The sequence below is a fragment of the Podarcis tiliguerta genome, assembly GCF_965153285.1.
Source record: "Podarcis tiliguerta genome assembly, chromosome: 8".
Classification (NCBI taxonomy): Eukaryota; Metazoa; Chordata; class Lepidosauria; order Squamata; family Lacertidae; genus Podarcis; species Podarcis tiliguerta.
Window position 1 is genome coordinate 71,325,939 of NC_139541.1, and position 23,921 is coordinate 71,349,859.

Sequence of the window (23,921 nt, forward strand, 5' to 3'; positions counted from 1 at the left end):
CCATAATTAACAAACCCTACAACAATATGTAACCAGAAATACAACCTCCTTCAAAATTCTCACTTTTCCAACTGCTGCAATGCAGTTCTCCAATCCAATAATAATAATAATTTTTAAAAATGGATACCTTAGGAGAAAGTGTGAAAATAACATACCAAAAAAAGCATTATGTTCAGGGAAATGTGTTTGGAAAAAAAGGGGGGTGGCTGTATATCCTGAGCCTTTCACATGAAAGTGCCTGGTTGAATTTTCAAGAGAACTATAATAATAATAATAATAATAATAATAATAAATTTTATTTATATCCCGCCCTCCCTAGTCGAAGCCGGGCTCAGGGCGGCTAACAACAATAAAACAGTATAAAAGTACAACACAAACAACACTCTAAAATCATTCAGTTATAAAATTAATTAATTCAAGCCACTGGCAACCATTGGGCCAGAGCTCCGCAAAGATTGCCGAGGGAGGGAGTCAGGCTGTGCCCTGGCCAAAGGCCTGGTGGAACAGCCCTGTCTTTCAGGCCCTGCAGAAAGATGTCAAGTCCCGCAGGGCCCTGGTCTCTTGTGACAGAGTGTTCCACCAGATCGGAGCCACGGCCGAAAAAGCCCTGGCTCTAGTTGAGGCCAGCCTAACTTCTCTGTGGCCTGGGACCTTCAAGATGTTTTTATTTGAAGACCGTAAGTTTCTCTGTGGGGCATACCAGGAGAGGCGGTCCCGTAGGTACGAGGGTCCTAGGCCGTATAGGGCTTTAAAGGTTAAAACCAGCACCTTAAACCTGATCCTGTACTCCACTGGGAGCCAGTGCAGCTGGTATAGCACCGGGTGAATGTGAGTCACAAACTGATCCATTGAATTGTGGAGAACTGAACTTAAGCTCAGAGGAAACAAGAAGCCAAGGGGAACTGAAATGGACAGATTTATCCAATACTGAACTTCTAGCTACTCCCAGAGAAAGGTTCTCTCCCACCCAGTTCAAAGGTTCCATTTCAGTTGAAGGAACGGAACAGAGGAATCCAGTAGAAACCGTTTGAGGAGCACTTTGTCCAGCAAAAACTAGATCTCAGTGATCTCCTTGGAGCCTCCTGGGGTGACCTCGCTAGCACCACCACTACCCTCCCGGCTTCTTCAGGCTGCTGCCAGCGCAAAAGATCAGGAGAAGGAACCCCACCATGCTTCTCTACAGGGGAATTAGCTGCATCCTTTCCTGCATCAGTTTTGTGCTTCTCTTGGTTGCTCAAGTATCGTCTGGGTGGGCAGTGCATGAAACAGATATTGTGGAAGCCTCATACACCGGTTTATGGACCACCTGCACAGAAGACGGCTGCAGTTTCTTGGCCATCAGAGAAAGTACAGTATGCCTGGGTTGGGCTGGGTGAGGTTGGGATCAACAGACATTGCTGCTGCTGTTTCCCTCAGGCTTTGAATTCCTCTTTCCACATGCACATATACTATGGTTGCTGCTACTAGTGACTTGTGACAGGGGAAAAAAGATGGCTTCCCTCATAGATACAGCTAAAAATGTTTTCGTTATTTGTTTTAAAGAACAAACACACAAACAAACAAACAAACAGAAAAGGAAAACCCATAGAATCATAGAATCATAGAATTGGAAGAGACCACAAGGGCCATCGAGTCCAACCCCCTGCCAAGCAGGAAACACCATCAGAGGACTCCTGACATATGGTTGTCAAGCCTCTGCTTAAAGACCTCCAAAGAAGAAGACTCCACCACGCTCCTTGACAGCAAATTCCACTGTCGAACAGTTCTTACTATCAGGAAGTTCTTCCTAATGTTTAGGTGGAATCTTCTTTCTTGTAGTTTGGATCCATTGCTCCGTGTCCGCTTCTCTGGAGCAGCAGAAAACAACCTTTCTCCCTCCTCTATATGGCATCCTTTTATATATTTGAACATGGCTATCATATCACCCCTTAACCTCCTCTTCTCCAGGCTAAACATGCCCAGCTCCCTTAGCCGTTCCTCATAAGGCATCGTTTCCAGGCCTTTGACCATTTTGGTTGCCCTCCTCTGGACACGTTCCAGTTTGTCATTGTCCTTCTTGATCTGTGGTGCCCAGAAGGCTCTTAGGCTGACTCTGTGGGTTTTATAGTTGCTTGGGGTTTTTTGTACAGATTTTTTAGGATATTATTATTATTATTATTATTATTATTATTATTATTATTATTCCGCTTTATATTTTTCAGAAAAATCTCAAAGTGGTTTACAGCATATTAAACATCAATAAAACAATGCAGAATCAAACATTTCTGAAGGAAATTCTGCCATTCAACAGAATGGGCTGGCCAGTCTATTCATGTTCAAAGCACATAAACTGGATTAAGATCATTCCCTATACATCCCTGACTGGATCCTGCCCATGTTTATTCTGACTAACTGATATGATCGACATTTGCTATTATTATACAATCACGAAGGTGCATTTGTTGCAGAAAGTGCTTTACTATGTCATTTCAAATCACTGTTGCCATTATTATTCCACTATTCATTTTTCTCTACAACCATAGCAGCTGAATGAGTGCAGCTCTGTGAGGGGAATAAGGGGTCTTCAAACAACTTCCAACACCCTTCCAACTACAGCTCCCAGAAATCTGGGGGGGGGGGGGGGGAGAGAGAGAGAGAAGCCATGACTGTTTAAAGTGTTTTCATTGTACTTTAAAAGTATGGCGTGAATGTGGCCCTATATTTTATTTGTCGCAACCTAACATTGCAGCTGTGGTTAAACCACAGAGCCTAGAACTTGCCAATCAGAAGGTCGGTGGTTCAATCCCCGTGACGGGGTGAGCTTCTGTTGCTCGGTCCCTGCTCCTGCCAACCTAGCAGTTCGAAAGCACGTCAAAGTGCAAGTAGATAAGGTAAGGTAAACGGTGTTTCCGTGCGCTGCTCTAGTTCGCCAGAAGCGGCTTAGTCATGCTGGCCACATGACCTGGAAGCTGTACGCCGGCTCCCTCGGCCAGTAAAGCGAGATGAGCGCCACAACCCCAGAGTCGGCCACGACTGGACCGAATGGTCAGGGGTCCCTTTACCTTTAACATTGTGGCACAGTCTTGAATCCCTCCTGCAAAAACACTGATGATCTTGAGGCATCCATAAATTTCATATCCTTTTATTCCCAGTCACAGAATTTGGGTTGCAGAAAGGAGAGACTTTCTCTGTGTTTCCTGAGTGCCGTCGTTCGGGTGGGGAAGAGCTACCTGGGACCACCCTCAGCTATTTTTACAAGTCTCTTATTCCACTTTAGTGAAACTGGACGTCGTCCGGAGCTTTATGCTCGTGGCTCTCTTTTTTTCCTTTCTGGCCATACTGTGCTCTGTGGAATCGAAGTACTGGATGAACTGCACCGAGGACTTTTTCATGGATGGCCCTGTTGCGGCTGTCTTCAGCTTGGCCTCAGGTACCAATTTTGAGATGAATCATTTGTGTCCAACTGGGATGTAGCTGCTTTGGGGGACAAAAGCAAGGAAACTGGCAGGGAGCAGGGGGAGTACAAGTACTCGAGAACTGCCTTCCGAAAACAGGACATTTGTTTGTCTGTTTATAGCATTTGTGCCTGTCTTTCAGCCAAAAAATTTCTCAAGGGTGGCTTACAAAGACCAGTTCTACGATGGCCGGTTCCCTCAGACTCTTGATCCAAAAAGACACAACACATGAGGAAATGGGGAATGGGAGGGAGAAGGCAAAAGCAAACTGCTAAATGCCATGACTGCTAGCTCCTAGGGCCGAGGCTGTTTCGGCCCCCTCACCCATATTATTATTATTATTATTATTATTATTATTATTATCTGCCTCTCAGTCGAACCTACCACATTGGGGTTGTTGTGAAGAGTATATGAGGAGAGGGAGGACCATGTATTCCATCTTGAGCTCTTTGGAGGAAAATGGTGGGATAGAGATGCAATAAATGAATACATAAATGCTAACCTGCCATCCTGGGCTCCGTTAGAAGGAAGGGAGGGGTATAAATTGGATAGCTAAATAAAGAACCGCAGCACACCAGGGAGAAGAGTGTGTGAAGACCATCCATTCACCACGAGCACCGTTGCATTTTCAGGACTAACCAAACATTTGGATGGACCTTAATCCACTGTTTCTTGTAGGGATCTGTGTGCTGGTCGCTGTGGTGGTATTTGATAACTCCGTCCGCGAGACAACAGAGCCTGAACTGCAGGACCCTTCTGCTAAATGGGCTTATTTCCTAAGCTGTGTTGTCTGCGCCCTTTGCTTGGGGACAGGTAAATGCAAAGGCTATAATGGCCTATAGCCAATTACACTTTAGAGTAGACCCATTGAAATTAATGGCCTTACATTAGCCATGTTAATTTATTCCAGTGGGTCTGTTCTAAGAAGAACTGGCCACAATTCATATAGAGATAGAGGTTCCAACTTTCTCCCTAAGATCTCAGGTTGGATTACAACCATTAAAACACAGTATTGAAAACAACAACAAAATTACAATTGGAGAAAGCAGGTGGGTCCTAAAAATAAGGTCCATATAGTGAAGGTGGCCAGATGCACTTCGGTGGGGAAGGATAGCCACAGAGAAGGCCATTTCCCAGACACCGCCCCCTGCGAATCTGAGGGTTAACTCTGCCAGTCTTAGCATCTGAGAGGATCTGGAGGGACGGAGGTGGTCTGAGAGGAGACATTCAGAGTAACCAGTTCTCATGTTTTGACTCAGAGTTTCAGCATCTTGGGAGGGGCTTGTCATGCTGAAAAGTCAGAAACAAGGGAGGCTCCCCCTCCCTCATTGACTATGGAATTTGCTCTGACAAAACATAGGGATAGCCACAAACCTAGACGGCTTTAAAGAAGGATCAGACCAATTGATGGAGGAAAGGTCTATCAGTGGCGGTTGGTCACAACAGCTATGTTGGATCACCACTGTATGCCTCTGAATGCTGGTTGCTGGGAATCACAAATGCGGGGGAAGAACTTTTGAGCTCAGGTGCTGCTTACAGGATTCCCAAAGGCATCTAGTCGGCCGCTGTGAGAACAGTGTGCTGGACTAGATGGTAGAAGCAACTTACGCAAATGCCTTATATTAGGGGAAATGGCCTAGTCAAAGCTGCATAGAACAATGTGTTACCTTGCAAGAAAACTGTACTAAAATGCAAAGTGGGTTTTCAGAAGGAGAAATTCTCTTTCTTTTCGAAAATTTAAAACTGCTGCGAAATGTGAATAACCAAATTTATGACTGGAAAACAAGAAACCGAGAGAACTGAAATTCCACACCTCAAGCCCTGAGGCTTTTTCTGGTGCCTGCAGGGTCCCACCCCCTGCCCCTCCCTCTGCTGAAAGAAACGTGGAGATGCTTAAGGATATGCAAATATTTTTCGGTGGCAGAACTGCATTTCAAAATTTGGATAAGTGCGAATTTTGGAGGGGGGTGGTGTTTGGCTTAGCATACTGCTATAGAAAGTGTGAATTTGATAGATTTTTACTTTAAATACAGTGGTACCTTGGTTCTCAAATGACTTGGTACTGAAACAACTTGAAACCCAAACACTGCAAACCTGGAAGTTAGTGTTCCAGTTTGTGAACTATTTTCAGAAGCCAAACGTGCTCCATTTTGAGTGTTACACTTCCAATTTGAGTGCCGCACTTCCATTTTGAGTGTTAACGTTGCGGTCTGTTTGTTTTTGCTATTTATTTTGCTTTTTTGTTTTTGCGGCTCTTTGTTTTTGTGACTGTGTGGAACCCAGTTTAGCTACGGATTGATTGATTGACTGTGTGACTGCAGTACATTGTTTATTGTTTTCTTTTTATGGATCAATTGTCTCATTAGATAGCAAAATTCATGTTAAACTGCTGTTTGGGGGGGTTGTTTTTAAGAGTCTGGAACTGATTAATCCATTTTGCATTACTTTCTATGGGAAAGCGTGCCTTGGTTTCGGAACACTTTGGTTTTGGAATGGACTTCCGGAACAGATTAAGTTTGAGACCAAGGTACCACTGTATGTAATGAACCATATTTCTCCTCCCCCCCATTCCTGAGAGTCCATGTGTGTCCACAGGCACCAGGCTGACAACCCATGCCAATGGCCTCTCATCTCTGTACCTCTCTCTTTCTCTCCCAGGGATATTCAGCCTGGTGCTGTACCAGCTCTCCCTCTGGAAACCAACAGCTTATTCCTCACAGGTGGCTCCCAAAGGGTAATCAGACACCAAAGGCCAAAAGTCTAGAAGGAAGATAGCATTGTATGCTTCCCCCATTTTTGAAGTGGAATCTACATTGACCATGTGCATTTTTAAATGGAGATGTCCACAACCGGGCCACAAGATTCACTGTTTGCATTGGATATCATCCTGCCAACCCACCTTCAAGTATATACCCACTGGACTTAATGAGATCTTTGAACCTTTGAACCTTAGTGAGAATCTTTGAACAACCCACATGCAGCTTACTGCGTTTCAGCAGCACTGAAGAAGAAATGACTCTTTCCCAGGTCTCCTCTTCATTGCATCCCATTTGATGGGTATTTAGACAATTTTTTCCTTCCTTTCTTTTCTTCCTGCTTCAATGCCTTGTCCTGCTATTAAATCATTCGTTTGTATGGAAGATTAATAGCCCTCTCCATATCCTTGAGCAAATGAAGGCCAAAGCAACGAGTAACAGATGAACATGTGACGACGTAGGGATTGGTTAGCTGTGATTCCTGCATCGCAGAGGAGTTGGACACAGTTGACTCTACAATTCTATTATTATGATAGCAGTTCAAAGCAAATAGCTCATTCCTTGGTGGTGGAGCTGCCATTACGAAAGAATGCTATGGGTGAAGATACTATTCATTGCAGGGATGGGGGATCTGGTGCCCTCTGAATGTTACTGGACTCCAACGGCCATCCTTACCATCCTCAAGAGCAGCACTCTGTTGTGTAGGGGGCACACAGAGAAGACCACACGGCACTAAGGGGGGCAAGAATCTATGAATTTAGGTTCCCCTCAGCTTCTCATTTTTGCCATCTTAAATTCAGTTCACATTTCCGCAGCAATTTGTAACAACAACAACAACAACAACACTCACAAACATTTGTCAACATTGCAATATATGTCTCTTTGTATGACGCTTTTAACTAATCTTCACAATTTTGCAAACCATTTCCATTACCACAATGATTTTTGGTATGCTATCTTCAGTAATAGGTATGAGTAATTCCACACTCACTTTCCCCTAATATATGCTTTTCTATACCAAATGTTTAGTTACAGAGAACCACATTGCAAAATTCAGAGATGTGTAAATATTGCAGGATAATTGTATTTCGCTTTGCATATTGGTATGAGAAGTGTGAATTAGACAGTTTCTGATAAAAATACAAACAAAATCATTTTTCTCCCCTATCCCTACATAAGCACAACTGGCTCTGTCCTCCACCCCCTCACAGTTGCTCCCTTTTCCTTATCATATGAGGCATGAGGGAGCCTATTCACTCTTCCTAATAGTAGGACCGGCCCTGATTTCAAGAGATTCATGAATTTCCAGTAATATTATGAGAAGCGAAAGTTGCTATAAGACATTTAATAATCAAGTGTTCATCCATAGCATCACATCTGACTGAGACATGGCCTGTCCTCACAATATATACATACATTATAATAAAAACAACAGCAGCAACAATTAGAAGCATGTGGGGAAATGGGGCAGTCTTGGAAAGCAAGAGGGATATTCCACCCAAGGCAGAAACGATTGCTGAATAAAAGGTATCTCGGTAATGGATGAGATCATTTTAAGGGTTCCAGCAGGGCACTTGGGTAAGAAGGCTACTCAAAAGTGATGTCGCAGAGATGAAAGTGGGCATCTTTTCTGCAATCCAGGCTTATTCCAAATGGCTCTTGGTTAAGTGACATCACCAAACAGAACGCCCATTGGCCTGTCAGCTTTCAAGGCCCCACCTGACTGGGGAACACCTGTGACAGGTGTCATAGGCCGTGGGCTACACTCAAGGGTCGCTGGGTGTTGATGGCTCTTCCTCTTCGGATGGTTTTACTTTTTTGTGGAACTTCCTGTCCCATAGCAGGTTTTGTGTACCTGGAAAAGAAGTTGGGAAATGAGAAGACTAATCCTGGAAGTGTGAGAAAATGAAGCTTTTACATGAAATTGAAGCTCATTTCCATTCATATATATGAGAGAAAACGAAGCTGACCCAAGTTTACCAAGGTTGTTATCTGACTCAGAATAGGATGTACTCACCCAACACTAAGCTGAGTGAGAAGGAGACGCAAGCTATGCAGAAAGCCCAGTCTGGTGCCAGGTGTATAACATCTGCATCTATGACAACACGGACCTCAAACAACACAATCATTAGAGAACTGACAGTGCAGAGTCCTGCAAGCAAGCAAGAAACTCTTATTAGACAGGGATGTCCCAAGACATTTTGCTGCCTGAGACAAAGGACAAGATGGTAAATCTTCCACTTTACCTACAACCCCCCACATGGCATGTACTAAGCCCTACGAGACTGGCAACTCGATGTGGATGGACCTGTCAATTACAGTTTGGTTTAACCCATTGCAATTCGTTTATCTGAAATGGAAATTTCTATGGATTTTGTGCACATTTTCAAAAATAGATGCACTTTCTTACACAGTTTTGCCTTGTATAAGCATTTTTGCAAGCAATTTACCCCTCACCAACCCCACAAGCTGAATGCGTTTCTTTATGCTGTTTTCAGTATTATGCACATTGTTGTAATCGTCCCTTGGTTGGAGGCCAACCACCATTCAAAATTGCAAAATTCAGAGAAAGGCAAATTTCAAAAGGGAGGTATGCTTTGGTTTGTATACTGATTTGAGAACATTGCATTAGAATGTGAACCAAAGGAATCCCCTCCAACACAGAATCCTTACTGGAAAATGAATCTAAGGTCCCACCAGCGCTATGTCGCCAGCTGTGTCACAGGAGCCACCAAGCCCATAGGTGCCACAGTGCCCAGGAAGGTTTTCACTACTGCTCCCAGACAAATGCCCCAGGCTCTGAGCTTTCATTTTAAAAATGAGTACATCTCTAGCTCTCCTAGAAAGAAAGTTATAAAGCAAAATGTGCAGGCAGCTTTCTAAGCAATTTCTGTGAAATAAGCCAGCCTGGTTCTCGCCTATCAGTATTTTTTAGCCAATGAGTGAAGTCAGAACTGTGATTGACAAGAAGGTTGTTTGGACACCAGGCAACAGGAATCCCTGGAGTCCTAAAGAGCTTCTGTTTCCTCCCCTTCCCATTAGTGTTCCTACTTTTGTCTTATTTTCAAGTAGCCCTTAGAATCTCTGCATTTTGCCCTTTCTTTGTCCCTTGCCAACCAGCAGGCATCTTTCCTATGATGCATTTGTCTAAGATTGGCTACTTGCTAAAGGTTATTATCTTCAAATACCACTCAACAAAAATTGTGTGTGGATGTTAAAGAATGCTGTCCCCCCCAAAAAAAAATATCCAAAAAATTAAATATGAAAACTGTCCAGGCACTCATTAATAATGTCCAGTCACACATACCTATTTATGAGGTAAGTCTCTTTGTGTTTAATGGGGCTTTCTGCCAGATAAGTAGGTACAGGATTGGCATTAAGGAAAACAGAGTTCTTGTCCCATTCAGAGCTGTATCTTCACAAGGATACAACTGACTTTCTATAGTTAGTATGGAGTTAACCAGGGGCAGGAACAATGAAACAGCAATGGCTGGACTCTATGTAACGTTATGCCATGCTGCCCACAGCAGCCATTTTGTCTTACACCATGTCCCCTCCACGGCAGCCATTTTGTGACTGGAACCCTCGGCACTCTCAATATTGCCCTCTGGTCCAAAAAAGATTGGCAACCTGCTGCTGCATCATGCCGTTTTCAACAGTCATGGCTTCCCCTAAAGGACCCTGGGAACTGTAGCACTGAAAGTTGCTAGGAAACTTCCTATTCCTTTCACAGAGCTACAATGCCCAGAGCATTGCTCTCTTCCCAGAGAACTGAGTTCCTCTGAGCATACTCCACTCTTGCCCATGGCTGGCGCTGTTTCTGCTCCATGTGGAGAACTAAACTCACTGTTATGCTAGATGATGAAGTGCCCTGACACGATACCTGCGCAGTAGTTAGCAATGGATGAAATCATACAGTCGGGAATCTTCCTCTTTGTGATACGACTTAAAAGGTTCTGTCCGCACAGCAAGGCAAAGGAAGTAAAAATGAGGGCTATTATCATAAGGCCTCGGACAGCCTCCAGACTCTCTAGAAAAGAAAGAAAGAAAAACAGTCCCACTGTAAGTGCATTCGTGGCATTATGCCAGTGCTTCTAAGAACAGATTTGCAGTGCATTCCTAGTCAGTGTATATATGAATGGGAGGGTCCACATACAGCCAGGGTGGCAATTGCATGTTCAGTTAATGTAGTGCCAGGGAACAGGTGGTGCAGGTCGTGCTCCTGTGTCAATTTAACCATTATTCTTAGGTACGTGCTTTGATCCAGCATAATGTATTGGCCTAGCCAGCCACAGAGAAAAGGAGCATGAAAAAGAAGGGAGTGAAACAGTCCACTTCAAAGATGAACTTTGTCTCAACTCTGTGTGAGACCCTCCCTGCCCGCAGACTGTCTTGCCAGAGTGGTGCATGCTCTGGTTATCTCCCACTTGGACTACTGCAGTGCACTCTATGTGGGGCTACCTTTGAAGGTGACCCGGAAACTGCAATTAATCCACAATGCGGCAGCTAGACTGGTGACTGGGAGTGGCTGCTGAGACCATATAACACCAGTCCTGAAAGACTTACATTGGATCCCAGTATGTTTCTGAGCACAATTCAAAGTGTTGGTGCTGACCTTTAAAGCCCTAAACAGCCTCGGCCCAGTATACCTGAAAGAGCGTCTCCACCCCCATCATTCAGCCCGGACACTGAGGTCCAGCACCGAGGGCCTTCTGGTGGTTCCCTCACTGTGAGAAGTGAGGTTACAGGGAACCAGGCAGAGGGCCTTCTCGGTGGTGGCGAGATTGCAGTACAGAGTAGATGATTCCAGGCAGCCCAGAAGCAGGGCATGAGGGTGATAGCTTCTTCCCATTGTTGGCCCTCCCTTAAAGAGGAAAATGGCCAGTAAAGGTTCGATATCAGCAGTGAGCAGAAAGCAGATCAAATCTATCAGAGCAGAACTCTCAGAGATTTCGAACACCCCAACAAGGATTCTGGCTCTGCATTGTTTAACAATGGGGGGGGGAGGACATTTGTGTATGTATTGTACATTCATTCTTATAACAAATTAGAACTCTGTTTACTTTGGTAGGAAGGCTCGGGGGGCAAACCAAGGAGATTGCTGAAAACTAAGAGGTGTGGAGGGGTTTTTTTGGCTTGGAATCCAAACCAGCCACAGCTTCATCTCTGACTTCTAATAGTAACAGGGAACTACAGTGCAAGGCTGCTGTATGATTTATGTATTTTATCATATGAAGAAGTTTACGTTAAATAATATAAAACATAAGAAAACAACCCCTAAAATCAACAGAGTTTAAAAAACAAGAAGACATAACAACATCACCAAAATTTAGATAAAACCAACAGTTTTCCAAACAAATATGCAAAACAAACAAAAATTGCACCTTCCTCTAGGCATGTCTAAACAAAAAAGTTTTTAGCAAGTGTGGAAAACAACAGGCAGGTTCTCCACTAACTTTTACTCAAAGTAGACCAATTAAAAGTAATGGACCTAAGCTAGCTATGGTCTTTAATTTCAGTGAGCCTACTCTGAGGAAACAGGAAGTGGCTACAACCAAGTTGTTGGCCTAGTATTAAGTTCCAGAGCATAGATGCTGCCACACTATAATTCCACCTGCCCTGTACAAACCACTTTAAACAGCCATGTCTTCCTCCAAAGAATCATGGAGACTGCAGTTTGTTAAGGGAGCTGAGAGTTATTAGAAGACCTCTATCTCCCTCTGCCCCAGAGCTACAATTCTCAAAGTGGTTTAACAGTCAACCTCTCCCCAGGAAACTCTGGAAATTGTGGAGACTCTTAGCAACTCTCATCATACTTAACACACTATAGTTGCCAAAATTATGTGTGGGAAGCCATGATTGTTTAAAGTGGTCTTATATTGCTTTGAATGTATAGCTGAGGTCTGAAAAAAAATACTACTTCTGCAGACAAAAGCTACTGAGTGGGTACCTAAGGGGTAAGACCGTCATTCAAGTCAACTTGTCCTAGCCTCCACTGCATGGAAATAAAACTCCTACCCAGAAGTCCGTTTGGCCCATGACCCTTAACCCAAGAAAGAAGAGTAAACCAGTTGTGCCTCCTAACCGATGCTGTACGGGTGTGGTTTACAGTCCTTCTCAAAGCAAAAAAGCCACAACCCCAAATGAACATTGGATTTCACACAGTGATGGACCAGCCAGTTGGGAGATGCTATGCAGATGATGAGCAAGACGATATTGACGCAGCACATGACGCTGTATGTTTTTCTGACAAAAGGCATTGGCCGGACTTTGGCAAGGATCTGCAGAAAGAGGAAAGGCCAACATTCAGAAGCCCTAAGAATGATACTTGGAATCTAGGTATGAGGGGTGTGCTGGAGGGGATCATTTGCCAGCTTGGTGGTCTGTTCTACCCCAACATCATCACGGCCTCCAGTTATGTGGCTTCCGGTGACAGGGCATGCCTTGGCTACAACCTGGAAAAACTCAACTAGAAAGAAGTCCTTTTCTATGGTGGTATCCACTCTCTGGGGCCACAGGGGCCAACCAGATGCATGTGGGAAACCCTCTAGCAGGACCAGAGTCCAAGACAATTCTCCCTTCCCGCAGTTTCCAGCAACTGGTACCCAGAAACATTGCTGCCTCCGACTGTGAAGGCAGAGCATAGCCATGATGGCTAGAAGCCACTCTTAGCCTTCACGTCCATGAATTTGTCCTATCTTCTCTTAAGGCCATCTAAGTGGGTGGCTATCACTGCCTTCCGTGGAAGCGAGTGCAATGAATTACGTGCTGCATGTCAAAGGACTTTAATTTATCTGTTCCGAGTCTCCCAAGAGTCCTCCCCTGTTTCATAATTTTCCAAGGCGATGGTCATGGGGTAAACAAAGGAGAAGTTGGGGGTACAGAACCTTACAATCCTCTGCCCTTTCCTCCCCAAACTTGCACAACAGCAACAACCAGGTCAGTTGTAACTGCAGCAAGATTAACACTGAGAAGGCAGATGTGCCACAAGGCAGGTCTAACCAATGAAATAGACCTGAAGCTTCTGTTTTCCATAGGGGCCATGCATTTCCCAGCAACCTTTAGTCAAGCTTCAGCATAGTATTGTCTTCATAACCATTATGCATCCAGGGACACAAAATGGAACCATCCATTCTTGGCAACCCTCAAGTTTAGACTCGGGTCTAAAGACCGGCCTTGGTCCTCAAGTCCCTGAACAACATCGCCTTGGCTATATATATTCAATGCTATCTCAAAACAGGGACCAGACTTCCCCTGCAATGTGGGACTCATACCATACCATTGAGGAATATTTGAGGGAGGTTCTTAAAAATGTTTTCAATATTGTTTACAGTCGTTTTGGCAAATCATATTGCAACTTGTCTTGGACCCTACTGTGTGGGGTAGAGAAGAATTTCTATTCTTCTACATTTCTACATTTCTATTCTATTATTTCTATTATTGATGTTCTTCTTCTGGATATGTCTAATTTCCTTGTGGCTTAGGGCCTCAGTAAGTGGAGAAAGGGAGGCACGAGGGCCATCACTCTTGCTTTTGGGCTCACCATAATTCAACTTGAAATGTGAAAGCTTTGACGACCCCACATTCCAGGCATGCACCATACCCTCTTCTTTGTTGTTGCTCCTCTCTGTTGCAACCCAAACAAAAAAAACAGAATGGCCACCCAGCTTCCCAGAGTCTTGCTTTTCAACTGTCATGGAATTTTCCCTCCTTCCATGAACAGAGGGTTGTCTCCAACTAGGTTCTACTCAGAATAGACTGGTTGAAATGAATGGACATAGTCAGGCCCATTCATTTTAATGGGTCTTTTCTAAGTAGTCAGGGTTCATAAATTCCAAATATTTCTCAAAGTGATATCAAAGTGATATTTGAGAATCATTTGAAAAGAGGTCTGTACCCCAATCTCCTGTATAAGGAGGCATCTAGCTCCCAATTTTCTTTACCTGGGTTGCAGATATGTCTGTTTAATGCAGGAAACAGGATCCATTAAGAATTTAATTTGACCAAATTTGTATTACTGGCTTTTGGTGAAAAGCTAGGTTGTCAAGTTCTTGTCTGAATGTTGACATTTTGATCTATTTAAAGTTTAAGATTTATAAGACTGCTTATTTTATTTTATTTATTTTATTGCATTTTTCTTTTTTTAAAAAAATACAGTGATAGCATACATTAAACATTACATCTGGGGGTGCGGATAAACAAGTATACCAAATTATTTAAAGGATACAAACAGTGATTTGATTTATCTATACGCCAAGTTCCCAGAAAGAAATTACATTTGTACTCCTTTTCTTTCTTTGCAGTCACCTTTCTGTTCCGGAAAACTATTTTAAATCCCTTCTATGTTAGTTGACTTCCCTCTATCTCTTTGCGGTTTCAATACTTTCCTTAAGTAGTAAGTGTTCTGAATTCATTCATATTAATCTCAGTTTTTCCTGTATATCTGTGAAATTAATCTAAGCACAACCAAGTATTATTTTTGGAACCATATTTTATCAGCTAGTTTTTGAAGCAATCCTCTCTTTTTTTAACTTTTTCACCTGAGTGGTTTCTTACTAGTTCTGTCATTTTGGCTAGTTCGAGGTACTTGCACAACTTTAATTGCCACTCATCTTTTGTTGGTATTAACTCACTTTTCCAGTATTTCACAATTAGCACTCTGGCCACTGTTGTCACATAGAGAAACATTCTTTTTATTATTTGGGATGCTTAGTTAGAATGCCTAATAGGAATTGCTTCAGGTTTCTTTAGGAATGTGACTTTTAGCATTCATTTAGTTCCTCATAGATCATGTCCCAATTTTTTTTATTTATTTGGGGACATGTCCACCACATATGGAATAAGATTCCTTCATTTTGTTTACATCTCTAACAGATATTATTATTATTTTATATATTTTTGCTCATTTAGATGGGGTCAAGTACCATCTGTATATCATTTTCATAAAATTTTCTTTTATCAGATAGCACACGCCGAATTTTAAGTTTTTTCCATAATTTTTTACTCCTGTGGGGACCTGTTGCACAATAAAGATCATGGTCTACTGACTGCTGTTTTGCTCCAAATTACTTGGCTGGAACTTCCTTCTTTTACTGACCGTATGGACCCATGGGGGACTTGCACCCCGACGAGCTGGGTTGTTGAGTAGTCTCTCACCCTGGAATTTTTCCCTATCAAAGGCAACCCTACCTGAAACCCAGGAACAAGAACTATACTTAAATCATAATGTTGTTGTTGTTGTTTAGTCGTTCAGTCGTGTCCGACTCTTCGTGACCCCATGGACCAGAGCACGCCAGGCACTCCTGTCTTCCACTGCCTCCCACAGTTTGGTCAAACTCATGTTTGTAGCTTCGAAAACACTGTCTAACCATCTCGTCCTCTGTCGTCCCCTTCTCCTTGTGCCCTTCATCTTTCCCAACATCAGGGTCTTTTCCAGTGAGTCTTCTCTTCTCATGAGGTGGCCAAAGTATTGGAGCCTCAGCTTCATGATCTGTCCTTCCAGTGAGCACTCAGGGCTGATTTCCTTAAGAATGGATGCATTTGATCTTCTTGCAGTCCATGGGACTCTCAAGAGTTTCCTCCAGCACCATAATTCAAAAGCGTCAATTCTTCGGCGATCAGCCTTCTTTATGGTCCAGCTCTCACTTCCATACATCACTACTGGGAAAACCATAGCTTTTACTATACGGACCTTTGTTGGCAAGGTGATGTCTCTACTTTTTAAAATGCTGTCTAGGTTTGTCATTGCTTTCCTCCCAAGAAGCAGGCGTCTCTTAATTTCGTGACTGCTGTCACCATCTGCAGTGATCATGGAGCCCAAGAAAGTAAAATCTCTCACTGCCTCCATTTCCTCCCCTTCTATTTGCCAGGAGGTGATGGGACCAGTGGCCATGATCTTCGTTTTTTTGATGTTGAGCTTCAGACCATATTTTGCGCTCTCCTCTTTCACCCTCAATAAAAGGTTTTTTAATTCCTCCTCACTTTCTGCCATCAAGGTTGTGTCATCTGCATATCTGAGGTTGTTGATATTTCTTCCAGCAATCTTAATTCCGGCTAGGGATTCATCCAGCCCAGCCTTTCGCATGATGAATTCTGCATATAAGTTAAATAAGCAGGGAGACAAAATACAGCCTTGTCGTACTTAAATCATAATAACCCAAGGTAAATACATAAGTAATTAGAGACCTTGAGAAGATCAATCCTTTAAGTACCAACCAGAAGCCTGAAAATGACTGCGTATCGAGTGTGTGTCCTCTTTCTTGTGATCTCATGCCTGGCCCCTCAGGTAATTGAGTGAAGAAAAAAGAATCCATAAGCAATTGGGCTGGGTTCTGCTAAGCTGCAGTGTCTTGTAGTGCTCCGGTTTCCCAGTCACTTGCTAGGTCATTAGCCAAGGGCTGCTAACTTGAATATTGGGGGGGAGATAAGCCCCATTCCCACATAATCAATCACCATTTGACTTGCAATGCCCATAAACTTTGGGGGAGCCCCAACCCCGCCATTGTTTTATTTGGGGGCTGAAGGGACCTTGGTTCCTGGGAGTTGGGTTCTTCTAAGCTCCAGTGTCTTGCAGTGGTTCAGTTTCCCAGTCACTTGCTAGCTTACTAGCATGTGACTCAACCAACTCATCTGCTCTGACTCTGAGTTCAAGGTTGGGGCCAGGAAGAGTCGACTGGGAAAGTTTCCCTAGTTTCCTTCTCTTGTCACTACAGTTTGGGCTCCACTGCACCTGAGAGTAGCAGGCTAGCTAGCTCACATTGTTCCACCTTGAGCCTGTTTGCTGTCTGTTTAAAAAACCGTTTTAGTGAAGCTTCTTCATTGTGGCAGCAACAACACAGGCAAGTGCCACATAAACAGGTCAATGCATGAGCCTACATGAAACCTACAGTATTCATGACCAAGGTATCTTTCCACTCTGCCTCCATGCACAGTCAATGGGATTTCTTAAAGGCATTGTTAGTGGCATACTGGGAAGAAGCAACTTGAAGAGAAAAAGAGCCCAGTCACCATGTTTCTGGTCTCCATTTCACTGTGAGGGAAAGATGACCTAGCTGAATGTGAGAGGTATACACCATTTGCTGGGAACTAGACTAAGTTCCTGATACTGAACCTGAGCATAGTGGCCTGCAGAGCTCAAATCAGAATGCTCACAGATGCCTTTCCCCTGCTCAATCCACCTGTTGAGTTGCATACCTCTGCTTCCACCATGCTTGCCTAATGGCCCTGCAACTTTCAGCCTGCCTGCCTGCCCAAGGACACCTACAAGCAGAAAAAGCTGGTGCTGTTTTACTGGCTCAGAACAACAGGAAAGAATGTGATGGGGGGAGGGCCAGAATGTGTGGTTTTAAAAAATGTCAAGTCTCAGTTTGTATCCCTTCCAATGCTCCACTACAACACTTGCCCCTATGTTCCCTGAGTCTCATGTTGCTCCGATGCCAAGTTGGATATGGAAGACGTGTACTATCTGTGAAAATTACTTTGTGTTTCTGAAAAATATATTATCTGACTACAACACTGAATATATGTATTTAATAACTACAATGTGCATTATGCAGGAACTTAAATGTAGCCATACTTAAATGTAGCCTCTGAGGTAAAGTGCAGTTCCTAAAAGCTTAATCTGCACACTTATAAATTCTTTCAGCTGAACTATCTTGGGTCAAAATTTATCAGCATTTTGAGACTTGGTCTCTTTTTTCAACTGCTAGTACTTAAGATGCCAGGACATGAGTGGCACTGTGGGTTAAACCACAGAGTCTAGGACTTGCAGATCAGAAGGTCGACGGTTCGAATCCCCACGACGGGGTGAGCTCCCATTGCTCAGTCCCTGCTCCTGCAAACCTAGCAGTTCGAAAGCACGTCAAAGTGCAAGTAGATAAATAGGTACCGCTCCAGAAGGAAGGTAAACGGCGTTTCCGTGCACTGCTCTGGTTCGCCAAAAGCAGCTTAGTCATACTGTCCACATGACCAGCTCCCTTGGCCAATAAAGCGAAATGAGCGCCGCAACCCCAGAGTCGGCCACGACTGGACCTAATGGTCAGGGGTCCCTTTACCTTTACCTTTACTTAAGATGCCAAAAGGCACTTGGTTGCTTTCAGTTCAACAGACCCACAGTGCTACACCTCTGGTAAGAAATACAAACTAATACAAACCTAAATAAGAGATCAAACAGAGGGGAAATCAATATGTCAATGATAAAATTAATATAAAAGATGTTATGCACAATTACAGGCAAAAAGGAAGGAGATAAAGATATGGAAAAAGTGCAGAGAGATTTGATATTCCTGAAAAGAGATTTTTTTGAACATTGTAATAAAAATTCCAGATTGCTGGCTAGAGCTTTGTAGTCAAAAAAAGTAAAGAATTTAATTAGCCTAATAAAAGATAAAACAGGTAATATTCACAATTTGATGAAAGATAAGTCGAGAGTATTTCAGGAGTTTTACCAAGAGTTATATTCAGCAGGTAACAATTCTACGGGAAAGAGGAAATAATTTATTGAGAGACACTGGAAGAAAAAGCTAGAAAGTAGGGATAGAAAGGTTATGAAACAACCAACTTCAGAAAAAGAAATAGAGGACGTTATACGGAAACTAAAAGGAGAGAAACCCCTTGGTTTGGATTTGATGGATTGGGAATGGAATGTTAAAGTATTAAGAAATATATTGGTTCCTAAATTAAAAGTATTATATAATTCAGTAACAGAGGGTAAGAGGACCCCTCCATCATGGGAACAATCAATAATTATCTTAATTCCAAAACCAGAAAAAGAGTTGAAGGACCCAGGATCATATGGGCAGATTTCCCTAATGAATCAAGATGCTAAAATATTGACCACAATAATGGCAAAAAGGATGAATAATTTTATGTATAAATATATAAATAAAAATCAATGTGGCTTTGTAGCAGGAAGACAGATGTCTAGTTTAATAGGAGTTGAAAAAATAGATATAAAAGATGAATAAAATAAAAAGAATGAAATAAATAGAAAGCTGCTTTGTTGTTATTTAATCGTTTAGTTGTGTCCGATTCTTCGTGACCCCATGGACCAGAACACGCCAGGCAAGCTGCTATAGTAGCATATTTTTAAGGCATTTGATTGTGTAGAATGGCCAGTGTAATAATTATAGAAAGTTTAGGATATGGAGAACAATTTTTTAAAGGGATTTATAAATATTTAAATGTTTGAGGAACAAGGCATATGTCATAGTGAATGATGGTATAACAGAAGAAATAACACTAGCACAAGACACAAGACAAAGATGCCCCCTTTCCACAATTTTATTTGTATTGGTCATGGGAACAAGGGACCAATGTAATTAGAGAAAATGGAAATATAAAAGGAATAAGCAACAAAGGAAAAGAAAAAATAAGCTTGTTTGCAGATGACACCTTGCTAACAATCGAAAATCCATTGGAAAATGTGCCGGTAATAGAGGCACAATTGAAATTTTTTTGGGAGAAATAACAGGGTTTCAAATTAATTGGTCCAAATCAGAGATTATGATATTCAACTATGATGATGAAAAATGATTTTTTTGAAGGAAATAAAAATAGACATAAAATTAAGAAATGCAATAAAGTACTTGGGAATAAATATAACAAGAAAATTCAAAAATTTAGAACAAGAGAATTTTAACAAATTAAAGAGGGAAATTAAGGAAAAGCTGGAGGAATATAATAAAATTAAGCTTTCATGGTTTGGAAGAATAACGATAATTAAAATGAAAATCTTGTCTACAATATATTTTTTTATTTAGAATGTTACGAATTAATATATTGGAGACAAAGATAAAGGGTTGGAAAAGAATGATCATTAAATTTTGTAATGGGGATAGGAAACCTCAAATTAATAAAATAAGATGGTATAAACTCCAGAAAACAGGTGGACTGGGTCTCCCCAACACAAAGTTATATTATATAGCAAATCAGTTAAGATATATCATAGATTGAATAACAGAACCAGGAGAGTTAGAATGGTTAGAGAGTGGTACACAGGAAATGAGGGAGAAGTTAGTGAAATATAAAGGAAAATTGATCCCAGCAAATTTCCCACTAACTCCAGTTGTGATGATAGAAGACTTCCCAGTAAATTTAAAAAAGGAAATTGGAAAAGAAGCGAAAGAGAAGAAAATACTTGAAATAAAGGATTGGGGGGGAGAAAATGAGAAGCTCTAACAGGAAGTAAAATAGCTTGGTTTGACTGTATACAACTGCAGCAATGGACAAAGAAATGCTTAAGGGAAAGCAAGAACTGCAAAGAATATACAATTTAAAAAAATGATTATAAAAACGGGAGATAAAGAAGAAAATACAGCTATAAAAGGGGAAACCTGTGAAATTTATAAAATATTAGTAGAAATGGAAGATCAAGATCAATAAAAAGAGATGTGGGGTAAGGAGACAACAGGGCAGCTAAATAGTCAAAGCTGAGGGGGAATATGGGAGAATCGTACACTGAAACTGTTGTCTATAAGAATAAAAGAAAATTATTGTGAACTAGTTTGGATATGGTATTTCACACCAGTCAGATTAATTCAAATAAGCAACGAATATTCAGTGCTATGTTGGAGGGGATGCCAGGAAACTGGGAATTATGTTCACATGTGGTGGGGGTGTAAATATGCACAATTTTTCTGGCAAAGCGTGTTTAATTACTGGGTTAAAGCTGACTGAAAGTCCAGAGGTAGCATTATTCTCAAGTTTACCATGGGGTGGAAGGTTCACTGGCTATGAAGGACTTGCTCACAAATTTATTGACAGCTGCACGAATTATGATACCCTAGGAAGGGGCAAGCAGAATATAAAGTGGGAAAATGGCATGAAGAGGTGTGGGATATGCCATAGCTATTAATGATAAATTAACATGTGTTGTTAAGGTAAGATGGGGAATACGCAGGAGTAATGATTCTGAGGAGATACGGAAGGTGTTTGTAGAATTTGTACTGTTAAAATGGAAAGGGGTCAAACCATTGCAAGAGGTTTTGAAATTTTGGGATGTTGGATAGCTACAATGGAATGGTCTCAGTGGTGGGGTGCACATTTTTATTCTTATTTATTTATGATTAGTACTTTGTCAAAATAAAAAATAAAAACAGAAAAAAGAAGACAGATTACATGTGCCAGAAGAGTTTATTTTTCATGGTGAATTTCACCATGAGGCCTGAGCTCTTCCTTTCACCACTAGGCTCCCAATTTCTTCTGCTGCTACTTTTAGGATTCCTCAGCATCGTAGCATTTGGTTTTAATCTGAAATAATGGAAATTCTCGAAAGCCAACACCTTTTCCATTAAGGGCACAAACGTCTTCAGTTGCACAGCCTTTTATTCTCAGTTCCCAATATTTAGTAATGTCTGGGAAATAAAAGGCATAAGGTTTGAATGAGTTTGCATGATGGTATTGCTATGAAAGCTCAGTGTTCTTAGAACCAACAAATTGTATTATTTTTCTGGCAGTCAGATATCATGAGCGCATGCCTTTGGAACCTTACCCTGTGTACCAAATTAAACCCAGCAGGTGGCCAAATTTGACTACCATATTTTTTGCTCTATAGGACGCACTTTTTCCCCTCCAAAAATGAAGGGGAGATGTGTGTGCGTCCTATGGGGCGAATGCAGGCTTTCACTGAAGCCTGGAGAGCGAGGGGGGTCGGTGCGCACCGACCCCTCTCGCTCTCCAGGCTTCAGGAAGCTACCCGCTAGCCGTGGGAGACCCAGCTCTCCCACGGCTAGCGGAGACCTTGCCAGCACCCAGAAGCTTGGGGCGCGCTGAGCTCCGCACGCCCCAAGCTTCGGGATTGGCGCAGCGCTCCGCTAGCTGTGGGAAAGCTGCGCGGCTCTCCCACAGCTAGCGGAGACCTTGCCGGCACCCAGAAGCTTGGGGCGCGCTGAGCTCCGCACGCCCCAAGCTTCGGGATTGGCGCAGCGCTCCACTAGCCGTGGGAGAGCCGCACGAAGCCGCGCGGCTCTCCCACGGCTAGCGGAGACCTTGCTGGCACCGCACGCCCCAAGCTTCGGGATTGGCGCCCCAAGCTTTGGGATTGGCGCAGCGCTCCGCTAGCCGTGGGAGAGCCGCACGAAACCGCGCAGCTCTCCCACGGCTACCGGAGACCTTGCCGGCACCCAGAAGCTTGGGGCGCGCTGAGCTCCGCACGCCCCAAGCTTCAGGATTAGCGCAGCACACCTGGGGGGGAAATAAAATTTTTTCCCTTTATTTCCCCCCCACAAAACTAGGTGCGTCCTAAGGGCCGGTGCGCCCTATGGTGCGAAAAATACGGTATTTTACCAAAGCCACACCCACTTGCCTTACATATTACATATAATATGTGTCAGGTCAATCTGCTGCTGCAGCAGAACAGTTGGTAGCTGTGATAACCACTCTGAATTGTGGCTTGAGGAGCAGGGCTTGGAGTCCCAGTCAATAGGCTGAACTTGTTGAAAGCAAAATCTGCTCCCTATGTCAATCACCCACATGTCACATAGGAAGCTGAGCTGGCATCAGGATCCAGAACTCAATGCAACATATTTCTGAGGAAATGACGTGCTGACCAGCATAGCTGTCAACTTACAGATTTGAAAATAAGGGACCAGCAGCCTCGAAAATAGGGGATCAGCAGCCAAAATAAGGGATTTTCCAAACACAGGTATGTTCAACTTCTGAGCCCCTCCAAGCCAAAGGCAGAAAGCCCAGCCAGCAGCCGAACAAAGCCTCAAGCGGTGGTTCCCACAGCGCAGCAACCCGGCAAAGGGGATGCAGCAAGGAAAACCACCGTCACCTCTCCGCTAGGAAGCACTGAGCAAAGGCGAGTCCCCAGACAACACGGCTGATTTGATCGGCACAAGGCATGCAAGCTCCACCACCCAGTTGTTCTTAGACTCCTTATTGGGTGAGCAACCAAGCAACATAGTTGTACCCTCCTTCCTCCCTGGCTGGCAGGGAGGGAGGGAGAGGAGCTACTTCCTTTGAAACCCAGGAAATTTAAGGGGCATCATCAATAAGGGACAGCAGCGGGACACAGCGCTGGGATAAGGGACTTTCCCACCAAATAAGGGACGGTTGACAGCTATGCTGACCAGTCCTCCACCCTCCCTTGTATCCCTCACCTTTGCTGCCCCTTGTGCATTAGAGGACAAAGGTGTGCTGCGAGGAGCCCCCTGTACATTTGTAGGCTCTCCATGCAATGTTAAAACCCTGCACGTGAGTGAGTCTGCCCCCTCTAGTCCTTATGCAATTCATAGGGGGGATAGTTTGGAATCCAAAATCTGACTAGAGCACCCTCCTTTCCCCGGGAGAAAAAAAATCAAAACTATACACATATAACATACATAAAAAGGAAAGAAAGATCAGTCATTGCTTTTCTGGCAGTGAGAAAGGGACAGTGAGTCAAATTTTTGGCTGAATGGCAATATTACTCACCTCCAGCTTGACTATAGAAGTCAATACACTTGGTCTCATTGGCAAGGCAGCTGACATTCCCCTGAGTTTTGCAATTAAGTTTCCCTTTATAAAAGGTGCGACGGAAGCAGGCTGGGCACTGTCGACCATTGGGAGAAAGATCTTCACGTGTCGGAACTACCAAAGTAAAAATGCAGTGTCGGCCTATGAATGCAATACATTCCCTCCTTTCTCTCTTAACTTTACTTCAGTCGTTTTCACGCCTTCTAGTAATGTCTGACCATAGCTGGACTTGGAATGTCTCCATTGTGTCCTACAATTGTCATCAACTTGGCAG

The 23,921-nt window shown here is 43.1% G+C and overlaps 2 protein-coding genes across 3 annotated transcripts; one reads left to right on the forward strand and one right to left on the reverse strand.

Moving 5' to 3' along the window:
- The first annotated feature begins 959 nt into the window (after positions 1–959).
- On the forward strand, positions 960–6,574 carry LOC310684751 (uncharacterized protein). The gene is made up of 4 exons (XM_083456267.1): positions 960–1,347; positions 3,257–3,409; positions 4,113–4,247; positions 6,093–6,574. Exons 1-4 carry the CDS (start codon positions 1,170–1,172, stop codon positions 6,170–6,172), a joined length of 546 nt encoding a protein of 181 aa, XP_083312393.1. The 5' UTR covers positions 960–1,169; the 3' UTR covers positions 6,173–6,574.
- A 946-nt stretch (positions 6,575–7,520) lies between these two features.
- On the reverse strand, positions 7,521–16,451 carry LOC310684743 (uncharacterized protein). Of its 2 annotated transcripts, none has more exons than XM_083456253.1 (5): positions 16,376–16,451; positions 12,276–12,471; positions 10,074–10,220; positions 8,208–8,342; positions 7,521–8,045 (listed from the first exon to the last, which is right to left on the reverse strand). In XM_083456253.1, exons 2-5 carry the CDS (start codon positions 12,448–12,450, stop codon positions 7,957–7,959), a joined length of 546 nt encoding a protein of 181 aa, XP_083312379.1. In that variant the 5' UTR covers positions 12,451–12,471; positions 16,376–16,451; the 3' UTR covers positions 7,521–7,956. The 2 variants fall into 2 exon arrangements, with proteins under 2 accessions (XP_083312379.1, XP_083312378.1); XM_083456252.1 differs by lacking the exon at positions 16,376–16,451 and adding an exon at positions 13,734–13,862.
- Positions 16,452–23,921: the final 7,470 nt, after the last annotated feature.

Coding starts and splice junctions, on each gene's coding strand:
- LOC310684751 (XM_083456267.1), top strand. CDS start 1,170: ATGCTTCTCTACAGGGGAATTAGCTGCATCCTTTCCTGCATCAGTTTT. Junction 1,348..3,256: donor TTTCTTGGCCATCAGAGAAA/GTACAGTATGCC, acceptor ATTCCACTTTAG/TGAAACTGGACGTCGTCCGG. Junction 4,248..6,092: donor CGCCCTTTGCTTGGGGACAG/GTAAATGCAAAG, acceptor TTTCTCTCCCAG/GGATATTCAGCCTGGTGCTG.
- LOC310684743 (XM_083456252.1), bottom strand. Junction 10,221..12,275: donor ACCACACCCGTACAGCATCG/GTTAGGAGGCAC, acceptor TTTCTTTTCTAG/AGAGTCTGGAGGCTGTCCGA. Junction 8,343..10,073: donor CATTGCTAACTACTGCGCAG/GTATCGTGTCAG, acceptor GCTTGCTTGCAG/GACTCTGCACTGTCAGTTCT.